At 44.1% G+C, this 16,914-nt stretch overlaps 1 protein-coding gene across 2 annotated transcripts in view; it reads right to left on the minus strand.

The window, feature by feature from the left end:
• Positions 1-16,914, minus strand: part of CENPT (centromere protein T) — a 46,583-nt gene that overhangs the window by 28,748 nt on the left and 921 nt on the right. For both annotated transcript variants that reach the window (XM_048816476.2, XM_048816475.2), the window contains exons 3-4: positions 15,394-15,520; positions 4,411-4,504 (exon numbers count right to left, since the gene is read on the minus strand). In XM_048816476.2, coding sequence (XP_048672433.2) covers positions 4,411-4,504; positions 15,394-15,520 — 221 coding nt within the window. The remainder of the gene's footprint in view (positions 1-4,410; positions 4,505-15,393; positions 15,521-16,914) is intronic.

Consider the following 16,914-nt stretch of genomic DNA (forward strand, 5'->3'; position numbering starts at 1 on the left):
GGGTACCCCACAGGAAGGAATTCCCAAGTGCTCCTTCCTAAGTTCTCAAAGTGGGGGTTTTTGCACTTGGGGTGGTGGCAGCATCTACCCATCCAAGGTCAGAGAAGAGCTGTACCCTTAGAAGTTTAATACAAGCCTGGAGTGGCCAGTATTAATTTTTAGAAACCTTGCGGGCCCCACCTTCTGCACTCGAAGTGCCAGAATGGGGAATTAGCCCTGACAGAAGGGTTCTGTGAACTTAAGGCAAAAACGAAGGATCAGATCACACTCAACCCAGTTTCACAATTCTCCCCACATAAGAACAAGAGAGAGCAATGAACATTTATCGCTGTACCGCTTGGTAAATAAGAAGGAGTCATCATGAAATGTCATCAGGGATGCTTGAATATAGGAAAACAGAAGAAAGATGCTTATCTAGTCAGGGACTTGGGCCAGGAGCAGAAAGCTAGCAGGAAAGAAGATATAAAAATTGCCCTGTTCTGCCCCTCCATGCTGGCAAGAACCCTCCCATGTGAAAGCAAAGCTTGACTCAAACCTGCTGCAGAGGGAGGACAGGGGGCAATGCTGACCCTCTGAGTGATGGAAGAACAGATAGTCAGCTGAATTTTAGGCAGAGAAGGGGTAGGGCAGATGTTGGTGGAAGGGAATTGGAAGCCTGTCAGGCAATGGAAGGAAGATGAGGGGAGATGGTTCTGCAGCCACATGGACTGTGGAGTTCCAGGTAGACCCAACTGTCAGACTCAGACTTCCATTGTTGGTGGAGGGGGATGCAAAGGGGCACAGAAGCTTGAAGGGAGATGTAAACAGAGTGGGGAAGGGAGCAAGGCTGAGCTGGGGGAGGGACAATGTGGTGATGGTGGAGAGGATCTCAGGGGGTGGAAACAGTTCAGATCCCAACACTGTTGGGGCAGCAAGATCTTCAGCAATCTTATTCCAGTACAATGCCCATCCCTACTATGTTACAGTGTGTTGGATCTGCAGAGCTCCATGGCTACAGGATAACAGAATGCTCCTTTAGGCACTGGTGCATCCCCTTCTCAGCCCTTTGCACCTAGGACAGTGGGACTGGAGAAGAGCAGTCAATAGGATACTCCTCAGTGGGAGCAGCATGCTTGTCGGAGCTGTGCAGTTTGGCATCCCCTGCAAGAAGAAAAGTACCTGCACCATTCAGTTATAATTCATTAACATTTTAATATGTTCTTTCCCTCACAGTGACATCTGCTGGGGAAGATCAGAAGTGCATCTGTGTTTCACTACTTTTGTTACAAGATTAAGGCAAGCAACTATTATTAAAGGATACCTGAAAGGAGAAAAAAAAAAAATGGGCTGGTGTCCTTTTTTACTTCTTTATGACAGGAAAAAACCTGAAAGACTGGTTAGAAAAGAAGTGTCTGCTTGTTTTTCACAACTGCTCTGGAAGGCTGTAGAGCAACTGGAAAAACAGTAACACAAGTACCAAGAAAACGAAAGCTGGAGCAATGGCCAGAAGGGATTTTTTAGCCAGACAACTTAAAACTTTGTTTACAACTATTTATTCTCAATGACTAGTTAATATTTTGACAAAGGAAGTCTCTTAAAGATCCAGCTCCTCCTTCCCTTTGGTTAAGATATAAGACATTGATACAGACATTGTCTGAGACTTCCAAAAACTCCATCATCAAAACCAGGGAAAGAAAAGCCTTCTCATGGTTTCTTTCATCATGAAGAAAGAAAAAGGTGCAGAGACCCACTTGCTCAAAAATACTCTGCAGGTCACCTTTAAGGTCGGTTATTTGACATTGTAAGAAAATTCACAGATGTACAGAAAAAAATGGAAAGAGTTACTAGGTTGTTATTTTGAGCAAAATATTCTTTACTTTGCAGTAACTGTTAATGACAGCTCAAAAGCTGATCTCTCTCACCAATAGAAGTTGGACCAATAAAAGATATTACATCCCCCACCTTATCTCTTTAAAAATTTTACATCACTCCTCTGTTTTCACTACACTGGGCATAAAATTAAGTTTACAAAAGTAGATGGAGGAACTTTGCTAAATAGGTTAGAGACCATGACTGATTGGGAGGAGGGGGGGAGGCTGCGGGGGGAGAACGATACGATTTGCTTAATCAGCATAGTAAGTAATCTTTTCAGATTGCCAACAAACTATAATTTAGCATCAGTGCCCAGATACTATGGTCTTGTTACTATATATACAGAAGGGTTGGTCCTCGGGCCATTTTTGTTCAATATCTTCATAAATGATCTGGAGGATGGTGTGGATTGCACCCTCAGCAAGTTTGCAGATGACACTAAACTGGGAGGAGAGGTAGATACGCTGGAGGGTAGGGATAGGATACAGAGGGCCCTAGACAAATTAGAGGACTGGGCCAAAAGAAACCTGATGAGATTCAACAAGGACAAGTGCAGAGTCCTGCACTTAGGACGGAAGAATCCCATGCACCGCTACAGACTAGGGACCAACTGGCTCGGCAGCAGTTCTGCAGAAAAGGACCTAGGGGTTACAGTGGACGAGAAGCTGGATATGAGTCAACAGCATGCCCTTGTTGTCAAGAAGGCCAATGGCATTTTGGGATGTATACGTAGGGGCATTGCCAGCAGATCGAGGGACGTGATCGTTCCCCTCTATTCGACATTGGTGAGGCCTCATCTGGAGTACTGTGTCCAGTTTTGGGCCCCACACTACAAGAAGGATGTGGAAAAATTGGAGGGAGTCCAGCGGAGGGCAACAAAAATGATTAGGGGACTGGAACACATGACTTATGAGGAGAGGCTGAGGGAACTGGGATTGTTTAGTCTGCGGAAGAGAAGAATGAGGGGGGATTTGATAGATGCTTTCAACTACCTGAAAGGGGGTTCCAAAGAGGATGGATCTAGACTGTTCTCAGGGGTAGCTGATGACAGAACAAGGAGTAATGGTCTCAAGTTACAGTGGGGGAGGTTTAGGTTGGATATTAGGAAAAACTTTTTCACTAGGAAGGTGGTGAAACACTGGAATGCGTTACCTAGGGAGGTGGTGGAATCTCCTTCCTTAGGAATTTTTAAGGTCAGGCTTGAGAAAGCCCTGGCTGGGATGATTTAGGGGATTGGTCCTGCTTTGAGCAGGAGGCTGGAATAGATGACCTCCTGAGGTCCCTTCCAACCCTGATATTCTATGATTCTATAGTTACAATGTCAGAAGCAATGCAGTGTCGAGCAGTTACTTACTGAAGAGTTCATTTCAGCCTGCCTCCTGGAATCACAAGCCTAAATATATCTATTTTAGGAGAATAGTTAGTAGTTTCTAGAACTGCACCTGTCCAACTCCCCTGCCAATTTTTGTGGTTTTGCAATCACATTTTCATTTTTTAAACAGTTTCTTTCCCTGTTTTGTGAATAACCCACACAAACTGGGGGAAACGAATAAATGAATATATAAGGAAAACAATGAAAGTGATTAAACACAAAATGCTGTCAACTGCACAAATGTATTTTCTCCCTTATCTACCAGTTGCAGTGATCTTAGCTGTTTCTTGTAACAATAGTATGTAAAAAGTTTTCAGAAAGAAGTGAAGCTTGTAAGATGATTGTATCCTTTTCATTCTTAATAGGAACAGTTTTAACAGTTTGTATGATGTTTGGGTATTTTGTGTGTGTTAAGAGGAGTATCTAGAGCTGAAAAAGGCATTTTTATTTATATGTAAATAAAGATTTTTTTGGTGAATAAATTAATGTCTAAGTTAGAAGTATAAAATTACACCTAATGTTAAGATGAGGCATCTGGATTAAGCAGACAGCTAATAGTCTGAACATGGTATGGCCTCATACCAGCTAACCAAGGAGAACACATAAACAAAACAATAAAAAGAGGTGATTTAGATCTCCTAATTCAAATCAGTCCACCTCTCTTTCAAGCAGTCATCTGCATTTAAAGCCTTCATCTACCGCATGCCATTGCCTGGCACTAGGTGGTCTTTTAGAACTCCCTGCCCTTTGCAGGATGAGCACCTCCTGAACCAATCTGGCCCAAAGTGAAAATGCAACTTGCAAGACGATTTTTTTTTTTTTTGCATCAGTCTATGTGAAATCTCCACGATCACTACTGACATGTTCTAGGCAAATTCCCAGACACAAACCAACTAAGTAATAAGGATATGAAGAAATAAAGCATGTCAGTAAATTATACTGTACTGGGATGGGACAGCCCCTTCTCTCCCACATCTTTCCTATTTTTATTCTAAAGAATTACATCTCCAGGGATTTAAGGCTAATGTATTAAAGACATTTACACCAATATTTTTGAAGTGGTTGTGCAGTACATTGAAATTCTGGCCATTTAAATCAGATAAGGTTAAGAAACTCCGATTTCCCCCCACCACTGATAGAAGCTGGAACTCTATCCATACTTAACAAGTTGACAGGAAACTACTTACCCACTGGAAATTCTCTCAGATGGAGGCTGTGATCCAGGCTCTTCAGGTTCTTTGGTCTCACTCATTTTAGGAACCAGAGGTGAAACTTGTGGCTCTGTCAACAGAGAGTACTTCGTTTCCACAAATTAAACTAGTAAGAAAGTTAATACGGCAGTGCAATGATGGGTACCCCACTCTTTCGTCAGGTTACTGTCTTCCTATTTCTAAACTAGGATAAAATATTTATTCATTGTCTAGGAAGCCACAGAGGAGGCAGAATAGGAGTAGATGCCAATCAGTTCTCCCCAAGTGAGACCTGCATACTCCATGGCAAGCTCACAATTAATTTTGCAGCAAGGCTTTCTACTGGCTAGGTTTCATTATGATTAGTAGCATTAAAAAAAAAAAAAACCCTCAGGCAGCAGCTGGCAACCCATATTCTAGTGCAGCTGATCCAAAGTTGGCAGTAGTGAAAATTTTTAGGGCTGTCGATTCATTGCAGTTAACTCGCACGATTAAAAAAGTTAATCGCGATTAATCACAATTTTAATCGCACTGTTAAACAATACCAATTGAAATTTATTAAATATTTTGGATGTTTTTCTACATTTTCAAATATTTGATTTCAATTTCCAACACAGAGCCAAAGTGTACAGTGCTCATTTTTATTACTAATATTTCCACTGTAAAAATGATGAAAAATACTATTTCTTTAATTCACCTCATACAAGTACTGAAGTGAAGTGCAATTTAAAAACGTAGATTTTTTGGTTACATAAAACTGCTCAAAAACAAAACAATGTAAAACTTTAGAGCCTACAAGTCCACTCAGTCCTGCTTCTTGTTCAGCCAAAACACTAAGACAAACAAGCTTGTTTACATTTACAGGAGATAATGCTGCTGCTGCTTATTTACAATGTCACCTGAAAATGAGAACAGGTGTTCACATGGCACTCTTGTAGCAAACATTGCTAGGTATTTACATGCCAGGTATGTTAAACATTTGTATGCCCCTTTCATGCTTCAGCCACCATTCCAGAGGACATGCTTGCATGCCGATGACGCTTGTTAAAAAAATAATCCATTAATTAAATTTGTGACGGAACTCCTTGGGGGAGAACTGTATTTCTCCTGCTCAGTTTTACCAGCATTCTGCCATATATTTCGTATTATGGCAGTCTTGGATGATGACACAGCACACGTTCGATTTAAGAACACTTTCACTGCAGATTTGACAAAATGCAAAGAAGGTACCTGTCATAAATATAAAGGAAAGGGTAAACCCCTTTGAAATCCCTCCTGGCCAGGGGAAAGCTCCTCTCACCTGTAAAGGGTTAAGAAGCTAAAGGTAACCTCGCTGGCACCTGACCAAAATGACCAATGAGGAGACAAGATACTTTCAAAAGCTGGGAGGAGGGAGAGGAACAAAGGGTCTGGGTCTGTCTGTATGCTGTTTCTTGCCAGGGACAGAACAGGAATGGAGTCTTAGAACTTTTAGTAAGTAATCTAGCTAGGTATGTGTTAGATTATGATTTCTTTAAATGGCTGAGAAAAGCATTGTGCTGAATAGAATAACTATTTCTGTCTGTGTATCTTTTTTGTAACTTAAGGTTTTGCCTAGAGGGGTTCTCTATGTTTTTTGAATCTAATTACCCTGTAAGATATCTACCATCCTGATTTTACAAAGGGGATTATCTTGTGAATTGCAGGTTTTCTTTGCCTGGAGGCAGGGTACTTAACTCCTGCAGGGAAATTCACAGTCTTCCAACCCAGAGGTTTTTTTTTTTTTTCTTTTCTTCCTAAAAGTAAATAGGGGGTGTGTGTTCTACCCATTTGCTTTTTCTTTGGGCTGGGTAAGCAGGTTTCCAAGTAGTTGGAGGTTTTTTGCTTTAATTTGGGCCCAGAGCAGAGACAAGGGAATTGTCTTTTTCTGTAGGCTGACAGTCACTATCAGAGAATAGGTATTCTATTCCAGCACAGCAAAATTTTACAGCCACGTTTTGTTTGTTTATTTCTAAACCTCGGGTGTAAAGTTAGTTAAAAACAGAGAGGTTAGAATGACCAAATCCTCAGCTCGACTACAGCTGGAATTAGCCAAATTTCAGGCTGAGGAAAGACAAAGGGAACATGAAAGACAGATAGAACTCATGCAGCTGAAGAAGGAACAAGAAAGGGAGGCAGAACTACACCAAGAGGCTGCCCACAAGAGGGAAATGGAGGCAAGGAAGCATGTGGAGGAGGAGAGGGAAAAAGAGAGGAAGCATGTGGAGGAGATGGAGAGGATAAAGGCCCAGCAGAATATACCAACAAACCCTAGCAATCCTTCTCCAGGTACCACTTCCCATCCCAGAAAGTTCCCCACCTACAAGGCAGGTGATGATACTGAGGCCTTCTTAGAAAACTTCGAAAGGGCCTGCCTTGGGTACAACATCTCTACTGACCAATACATGGTAGAGCTGAGGCCGCAGCTCAGTGGACCCTTAGCTGAGGTGGCAGCTGAAATGCCTAAAGAACACATGAACAAGTATGAACTGTTTAAATCCAAGGCAAGAGTCAGAATGGGGATAACACCCGAGCAGTCTCGTCGGAGGTTCAGAGCCCTAAGGTGGAAACCAGACATGTCATTTACCCGACATGCCTACCACATTGTAAAACATTGGGATGCCTGGATATCAGGAGCAAGTGTTGAATCTCCAGTAAATTTGCCCTTCCTAATGCAAATGGAACAATTCTTAGAGGGTGTTCCTGAGGAAATAGAAAGATACATCCTAGATGGGAAACCCAAAACTGTAATTGAGGCAGGAGAGATTGGAGCCAGATGGGTGGAGGTGGCAGAGAAGAAGAAAACTGGTCGCAGTTGGAGCGGAGACCAGAAGGGACCACCCCAGACCACACCCTATTACCGGGGGCCGCCCAAAGCCCCACCTACCTCCCAAAGAACCCTCCAGACCCCTTATCGTCCCACCACCCCGTTCTCCAGCAACCCTCCTCGCCGCAGTGACCCGTCAGCTGGACGATGTTTTAAGTGTAACGAGCTGGGGCATGTAAAGGCCAACTGCCCCAAGAACCCCAACAGATTACAGTTCATTGCACCGGAATCACACCAGAGGTCCACAGGCCCAGATACCTCCCAGATACCCTTGGAGCGGAGGGAAACTGTGAGTGTGGGCGGGAAGAAGGTCACCGCGTGGAGGGACACCGGAGCACAAGTGTCAGCTATCCATGCTTCCTTAGTGGACCCCAATTTAATCAACCCAGAGATCCAAGTGACGATTCAACCCTTCAAGTCCAACTCTTTCAATTTGCCTACAGCCAAGTTGCCTGTCCAGTACAAGGGCTGGTCAGGAATGTGGACTTTTGCAGTCTATGATTATCATCCCATCCCCATGCTGTTGGGGGAAGACTTGGCCAATCATGTGAAGCAGGCCAAGAGGGTGGGAATGGTCACCCGCAGCCAGGCTAAACAAGCCGTGAGGCCTAGCTCTGTTCCGGAAACTTCTATCAGGACCCAGTCAGAGGTGATGGACCTGGACCCCAGGCCAATGTCTGCAACAGCAGTAGTGGATCCAGTCCCAGAGACCCAGACGGAACCAGTCCCAGAACCGGAACCAGCCGAACAACCAACACCAGACCCCGTGTCAGCACTGAATCCAGTACTTGCAACCTCAACAACAGAGGGCCCCACCGAACCTGAACTGGCAGCAGCCGATAACCCGACCCAAGAGGCTCAGCCGGAGCCTGAATCCCAACATAGTGCACCAGCGGAGAGCGGTTCACAGTCAACAGAAACAGCTCCATCCCCTATATCGCTTCCAGAGGGACCAAGCCTAGGTCCACAATCCCATGAGGAACTGATGTCTCCAGCATCAAGGGAACAGTTCCAGACCGAACAGGAAGCAGATGAAAGCCTCCAGAGAGCTTGGACAGCGGCACGGAGCAACCTTTAATGGTGAAATCTTAGCGGATCTTAAACATAAAAAAGAAGCTTACAAGAAGTGGAAGGTTGGACATATGACCAGGGAAGAGTATAAAAATATTGCTAGGGCATGTAGGAATGTTATCAGGAGGGCCAAATCGCACCTGGAGCTGCAGCTAGCCAGAGATGTCAAGAGTAACAAGAAGGGTTTCTTCAGGTATGTTGGCAACAAGAAGAAAGCCAAGGAATGTGTGGGCCCCTTACTGAATGAGGGAGGCAAACTAGTGACAGAGGATGTGGAAAAAGCTAATGTACTCAATGCTTTTTTTGCCTCTGTTTTCACTAACAAGGTCAGCTCCCAGACTGCTACGCTGGGCATCACAAAATGGGGAAGAGATGGCCAGCCCTCTGTGGAGATAGAGGTGGTTAGGGACTTTTTAGAAAAGCTGGACGTGCACAAGTCCATGGGGCCGGACGAGTTGCATCCGAGAGTGCTGAAGGAACTGGCGGCTGTGATTGCAGAGCCATTGGCCATTATCTTTGAAAACTCGTGGCGAACCGGGGAAGTCCCGGATGACTGGAAAAAGGCTAATGTAGTGCCAATCTTTAAAAAAGGGAAGAAGGAGGATCCTGGGAACTACAGGCCAGTCAGCCTCACTTCAGTCCCTGGAAAAATCATGGAGCAGGTCCTCAAAGAATCAATCCTGAAGCACTTACATGAGAGGAAAGTGATCAGGAACAGCCAGCATGGATTCACCAAGGGAAGGTCATGCCTGACTAATCTAATCGCCTTCTATGATGAGATTACTGGTTCTGTGGATGAAGGGAAAGCAGCGGATGTATTGTTTCTTGACTTTAGCAAAGCTTTTGACACGGTCTCCCACAGTATTCTTGTCAGCAAGTTAAGGAAGTATGGGCTGGATGAATGCACTACAAGGTGGGTAGAAAGCTGGCTAGATTGTCGGGCTCAACGGGTAGTGATCAATGGCTCCATGTCTAGTTGGCAGCCGGTATCAAGTGGTGTGCCCCAAGGGTCGGTCCTGGGGCCGGTTTTGTTCAATATCTTCATAAATGATCTGGAGGATGGTGTGGATTGCACTCTCAGCAAATTTGCGGATGATACTAAACTGGGAGGAGTGGTAGATACGCTGGAGGGGAGGGATAGGATACAGAAGGACCTAGACAAATTGGAGGATTGGGCCAAAAGAAATCTGATGAGGTTCAATAAGGATAAGTGCAGGGTCCTGCACTTAGGACGGAAGAACCCAATGCACAGCTACAGACTAGGGACCGAATGTCTAGGCAGCAGTTCTGCGGAAAAGGACCTAGGGGTGACAGTGGACGAGAAGCTGGATATGAGTCAGCAGTGTGCCCTTGTTGCCAAGAAGGCCAATGGCATTTTGGGATGTATAAGTAGGGGCATAGCGAGCAGATCGAGGGACGTGATCGTTCCCCTCTATTCGACATTGGTGAGGCCTCATCTGGAGTACTGTGTCCAGTTTTGGGCCCCACACTTCAAGAAGGATGTGGATAAATTGGAGAGAGTCCAGCGAAGGGCAACAAAAATGATTAGGGGTCTGGAACATATGAGTTATGAGGAGAGGCTGAGGGAGCTGGGATTGTTTAGCCTGCAGAAGAGAAGAATGAGGGGGGATTTGATAGCTGTTTTCAACTACCTGAAAGGGGGTTCCAAAGAGGATGGCTCTAGACTGTTCTCAATGGTAGCAGATGACAGAACGAGGAGTAATGGTCTCAAGTTACAGTGGGGGAGGTTTAGATTGGATATTAGGAAAAACTTTTTCACTAAGAGGGTAGTGAAACACTGGAATGCGTTACCTAGGGAGGTGGTAGAATCTCCTTCCTTAGAGGTTTTTAAGGTCAGGCTTGACAAAGCCCTGGCTGGGATGATTTAACTGGGAATTGGTCCTGCTTTGAGCAGGGGGTTGGACTAGATGACCTTCTGGGGTCCCTTCCAACCCTTATATTCTATGATTCTAACCCACCGCCTCTCAGTTCTTCTAATCGATCCAGGTTTGTTACAGAAGGAGGACTTTTATACAAGGAAACTCTTTCTGGTGGACACCAGGAAGACTGGCATCCTCAGAGACAGTTGGTAGTTCCAACTAAATACCGGGCCAAGCTCTTGAGCTTAGCCCATGATCACCTTAGTGGCCATGCTGGGGTGAACAGGACCAAAGACCGTTTGGGGGGGTCATTCCACTGGGAGGGAATGGGCAAGGATGTTTCTACCTATGTCCAGTCTTGTGAGGTGTGCCAAAGAGTGGGAAAACCCCAAGACCAGGTCAAAGCCCCTCTCCAGCCACTCCCCATCATTGAAGTTCCATTTCAGCGAGTAGCTGTGGATATTCTGGGTCCTTTTCCGAAAAAGACACCCAGAGGAAAGCAGTACATACTGACTTTCATGGATTTTGCCACCCGATGGCCGGAAGCAGTAGCTCTAAGCAACACCAGGGCTAAAAGTATGTGCCAGGCACTAGCAGACATTTTTGCCAGGGTAGGTTGGCCCTCCGACATCCTCACAGATGCAGGGACTAATTTCCTGGCAGGAACTATGAAAAACCTTTGGGAAGCTCATGGGGTAAATCACTTGGTTGCCACTCCTTACCACCATCAAACAAATGGCATGGTGGAGAAGTTTAATGGAACTTTGGGGGCCATGATACGTAAATTTGTAAATGAGCACTCCAATGATTGGGACCTAGTGTTGCAGCAGTTGCTCTTTGCCTACAGAGCTGTACCACATCCCAGTTTAGGGGTTTCCCCATTTGAACTTGTATATGGCCGTGAGGTTAAGGGGCCATTGCAGTTGGTAAAGCAGCAATGGGAGGGATTTACACCGTCTCCAGGAACTAACATTCTGGACTTCGTAACCAACCTACAAAACACCCTCCGAACCTCTTTAGCCCTTGCTAGAGAAAACTTACAGGATGCTCAAAAAGAGCAAAAAGCCTGGTATGATAAACATGCCAGAGAGCGTTCCTTCAAAGTAGGAGACCAGGTCATGGTCTTAAAGGCGCTCCAGGCCCATAAAATGGAAGCATCGTGGGAAGGGCCATTCATGGTCCAGGAGCGCCTGGGAGCTGTTAATTATCTCATAGCATTCCCCACCTCCAACCGGAAGCCTAAGGTGTACCATATTAATTCTCTAAAGCCCTTTTATTCCAGAGAATTAAAGGTTTGTCAGTTTACAGCCCAGGGAGGAGACGACGCTGAGTGGCCTGAAGGTGTTTACTACGAAGGGAAATGTGCTGGTGGTGTGGAAGAGGTGAACCTCTCCATGACCCTTGGGCGTATGCAGCGACAGCAGATCCAGGAGCTGTGCACTAGCTACGCGCCAACATTCTCAGCCACCCCAGGACTGACTGAACGGGCATACCACTCCATTGACACAGGTAATGCTCACCCAATTAGGGTCCAACCTTACCGGGTGTCTCCTCAAGCTAAAACTGCTATAGAACGGGAGATCCAGGATATGTTACAGATGGGTGTAATCCGCCCCTCTGAAAGTGCATGGGCATCTCCAGTGGTTCTAGTTCCCAAACCAGATGGGGAAATACGTTTTTGTGTGGACTACCGTAAGCTAAATGCTGTAACTCGCCCAGACAACTATCCAATGCCACGCACAGATGAACTATTAGAGAAACTGGGACGGGCCCAGTTCATCTCTACCTTGGACTTAACCAAGGGGTACTGGCAGGTACCGCTAGATGAATCTGCCAAGGAAAGGTCAGCCTTCATCACACATCTCGGGCTGTATGAATTTAATGTACTCCCTTTCGGGCTGCGAAATGCACCCGCCACTTTCCAAAGACTTGTAGATGGTCTCCTAGCGGGATTAGGAGAATATGCAGTCGCCTACCTTGACGATGTGGCCATATTTTCGGATTCCTGGGCAGACCACCTGGAACATCTACAAAAAGTCCTTGAGCGCATAAGGGAGGCAGGACTAACTGTTAAGGCTAAGAAGTGGCAAATAGGCCTAAACAGAGTGACTTACCTTGGACACCAGGTGGGTCAAGGAACTATCAGACCCCTACAGGCCAAAGTGGATGCTATCCAAAAGTGGCCTGTCCCAAAGTCAAAGAAACAGGTTCAATCCTTCTTAGGCTTGGCTGGTTATTACAGACGATTTGTACCGCACTACAGCCAAACCGCTGCCCCACTGACAGACCTAACCAAAAAGAAACAGCCAAATGCTGTTCAGTGGACCGGAAAGTGTCAGAAGGCCTTTAACAAGCTTAAAGCGACACTCATGTCTGACCCTGTACTAAGGGCCCCAGACTTTGACAAACCGTTCCTAGTAACCACAGATGCATCTGAGCGTGGTGTGGGAGCAGTTTTAATGCAGAAAGGACCTGATCAAGAATTCCACCCTGTAGTGTTTCTCAGCAAAAAACTGTCTGAGAGGGAAAGCAACTGGTCAGTCACTGAAAAAGAATGTTACGCCATTGTCTACGCTCTGGAAAAGCTACGCCCATATGTTTGGGGACGGCGTTTCCACCTGCAAACCGACCATGTTGCACTGAAGTGGCTTCACACCGTCAAGGAAACTAACAAAAAACTTCTTCGGTGGAGTTTAGCTCTCCAAGATTTTGATTTTGACGTCCAACACATCTCAGGAGCTTCTAACAAAGTGGCTGATGCACTCTCCCGTGAAAGTTTCCCAGAATCAACTGGTTAAAATCGTCCTTGAGATGTGAAAAATATTGTTAGTCTTTATGTACTTGGTAGTATATTTAGAGATGCATGTGTCTTATTAACTCTGTTTTCCTAGAGCTCCAGGAAGAAATCCCAGCCAGTGTTTCACCCTAGCTGAGATTTGGGGGGCGTGTCATAAATATAAAGGGAAGGGTAAACCCCTTTGAAATCCCTCCTGGCCAGGGGAAAGCTCCTCTCACCTGTAAAGGGTTAAGAAGCTAAAGGTAACCTCGCTGGCACCTGACCAAAATGACCAATGAGGAGACAAGATACTTTCAAAAGCTGGGAGGAGGGAGAGGAACAAAGGGTCTGGGTCTGTCTGTATGCTGTTTCTTGCCAGGGACAGAACAGGAATGGAGTCTTAGAACTTTTAGTAAGTAATCTAGCTAGGTATGTGTTAGATTATGATTTCTTTAAATGGCTGAGAAAAGCATTGTGCTGAATAGAATAACTATTTCTGTCTGTGTATCTTTTTTGTAACTTAAGGTTTTGCCTAGAGGGGTTCTCTATGTTTTTTGAATCTAATTACCCTGTAAGATATCTACCATCCTGATTTTACAGGGGGGATTTCTTTATTTCTATTTACTTCTATTTTTTATTAAAAGTCTTCTTGTAAAAACTGAATGCTTTTTCATTGTTCTCAGATCCAAGGGTTTGGGTCTGTGGTCACCTATGCAAATTGGTGAGGCTTTTTATCCAACATTTCCCAGGAAAGGGGGGGTGCAAGTGTTGGGAGGATTGTTCATTGTTCTTAAGATCCAAGGGTCTGGGTCTGTAGTCACCTAGGCAAATTGGTGAGGCTTTTTACCAAACCTTGTCCAGGAAGTGGGGTGCAAGGTTTTGGGGAAGTATTTTGGGGGGAAAGACGCGTCCAAACAGCTCTTCCCCAGTAACCAGTATTAGTTTGGTGGTGGTAGCGGCCATTCCAAGGATAACGGGTGTAATATTTTGTACCTTGGGGAAGTTTTGACCTAAGCTGGTAAAGATAAGCTTAGGAGGTTTTTCATGCAGGTCCCCACATCTGTACCCTAGAGTTCAGAGTGGGGGAGGAACCTTGACAGTACCAATGTGAGATTTCTAAAGACAGATACAACACTCGACCCAAGGTTTAAGAATCTGAAGTGCCTTCCAAAATCTGAGATTAGGGATGAGGTGTGGAGCATGTTTTCAGAAGTCTTAAAAGAACACAGCCCGATGTGAAAAACGACAGAACCCGAACCACCAAAAAAGAAAATCAATCTTTCTGCTGGTGACATCTGATTCAGATGACGAAAATGAACATGCGTCAGTCCGCACTGCTTTGGATCGTTATCAAGTAGAACTCGTCATCAGCATGTTCTCTGGAATGGTGGGCAAAGCATGAAGGGGCATAGGACTCTAGTGCATTTGGCACATAAATACCTTGCAACACTGGCTAAAACAGTGCCATGCAAACGTGTTCTCACTTTCAGGTGACATTGTAAACAAGAAGCAGGCAGCATTATCTCCTGCAAATGTAAACCAACTTGTTTGTCTGAAGAAAAGGAGTACTTGTGGCACGTTATACAAGTACTGTAGTGCAATACACCTCATAGGTGCCACAAGTACTCCTTTTCTTTTTGCGATTACAGACTAACATGGCTGCTACTCAAACTTGTTTGTCTGAGTGATTGGCTGAACAAGTAGTAAGATTGAGTGAACTTGTAGGCTCTAAAGTTTTACATTGTTCTGTTTTCGAGTACAGTTTTTGGTTTTTTTTTTTTAAACAATTCTACGTTTGTAAGTTCAATTTTTATGATAAAGAGATTGCACTACAGTACTTGTATGAGGTGAATTGAAAAATATGATTTCTTTTGTTTCTTTCTTACAGTGCAAATTTTTGTAATAAAAATATAAAGTGAGCACTGTACACTTTGTATTCTGTGTTGTAACTGAAATCAATATATTTGAAAATGTAGAAATCATCCAAAATATTTAAATAAATGGTATTCTATTATTGTTTAATCGGGTGATTAATCAGGATTAATTTTTTTAATTGCTTGACAGCCTTAAATTTTTTTTAGAAAATTCTAGTGCAGCTGTAAAGGCTAAGGCACCATTTCTATGCATGTCCAGTGGTTCTGATACTAAAAGATAGAGTGGCAGAAATTCTCTTCCATGTTTGCAAAGGTGAAACATACACTATCTTGAAAGTGAACACTTCTTGCATGACACTTTCAGCTGCAATACACTGATACCTACCTTTTTGTATGAGGGAATCACAAAATGGTCTGAATTCCTCCTCTGCGCAACAGAGTAATCAAAGATTACAAACCAACTCCCATTCCCCATATCCTTTAAAGAATTGTTTCACCACTGTCTGCCTTCCTGGAGAAGGATTTTCGACTTACGGGTCTGGATGATTCTTCTAAGCACCACCCTTGGCGTATCATTATCAAGATCAGGGAGAATAGTTGGTCTCTTCTTTGACAGGGAGGTTTTGTCAGAAATGCTTTGCCTCCTGGGATCAGACAAGTGCTAGAGGAGAAATCAAAGACGGCCAACTCAAGCTCTCATTTTCAGCAACAAACCTGAACCTTAGAAGCAAAAGTGTTAGGTGAAAAAGTGTTGTGGTGAAAGTTATTCTAGCTAAAGCCTCCAACCACACAGTTGTATGGAGTATTTTCCTCACATCAGAGATCCTACTACCTATCTCTTTGGTTCCCAAAAAATACCATCCTCCATTTGCTCTTTAGCAGCATTTGCATTTCACTTTACCATGATGGACTGTCTTCAGTCCTAAATCACCTAAAGACAAACAGACACTATGCATGGCTCTAATTATGAATGGGTGTCTCCATTTCATGAGCCACCTCCCTCCCATCCCCACAAAAGCCATATCTGAAAAATAAAAGAGCACAATCAAGCTGAACAGCTAAATGAGACCAAAAATGTTGCTCTCCAATCCACATGATGGATTCAAGTATTTTGTTCTCCTTAAAGGTGTGAAATTGGGAAGATCCAGGCATGTAGGACTTACTTTTTTTGTTGAGTTCCTGCCTCTCCAGCATTTACTAGTTAATAATGTACAAAAAACATTGTTTCCTACTGCTCTCCCATCTGTATGCAATACCCACCTGTTGTCTCTTGCCTTAGACATTGTAAGCTGTTCAGGGCAGAGATCATCTCTTTATGTTTGTACAGGGCCTACCACAATGGGACCCTGATTTCAATGTGCTAGGGCAGTAGAAATAATATTATTAATAAGAAGGGCAGAATATTTGAGAGCAGATCTGCAAAGCAGAGACTGAAGAACTCTGCTATTACCAAAGAAAGTGATGCAGCAGCAGCATTATCAAGTAGTTGAGTTTTTATTGCTGGAAAAAGAGAGTATTGCACAATCAGAACTGTGCTTCTATCAGATAATGTATCTTGGAAAGCAAAACACTGCTTAGCTGGTGTGACTGATCAGTCTCCTACTGAAAAAAAATGGAAGAGAGCTGAAAACCCTGTTTCAAATCATCTGTACTCATTTAAACCATTTAACTACTTGTATTAAAAACCAGACAGTCCACCACCTGAATGCTACCTCAGGCAGGCAAACAGACTTATGTCTTACAGCTCCACTGTGTGAACTCAGTTATGCTCCATTGCACAGGTTCTAAGGCTACAAGGGAGCATTATGATAATCTAGTCTGAGGTCCTGTTCAACACAGGCATAGAACTTCCCAGAATTAATTCCTGCTTGAACTAGAGCAGATCCTGTAGAAGGAGATCAAGTCTTAATTTAGAAAGTTTCCAATAGTGGAGAATCCACCACCATCCTTGGTAAGTTGTTCCAATAATTAATTACCCTCACAGTTAAAAATCTGCACTTTATTTCATGTCTGAATTTGTCTAACTTCTTCCATACATTGGATCTTGTTATATTT

The sequence above is a fragment of the Caretta caretta genome, chromosome 12 (assembly GCF_965140235.1).
Source record: "Caretta caretta isolate rCarCar2 chromosome 12, rCarCar1.hap1, whole genome shotgun sequence".
NCBI classification, from domain to species: domain Eukaryota; kingdom Metazoa; phylum Chordata; order Testudines; family Cheloniidae; genus Caretta; species Caretta caretta.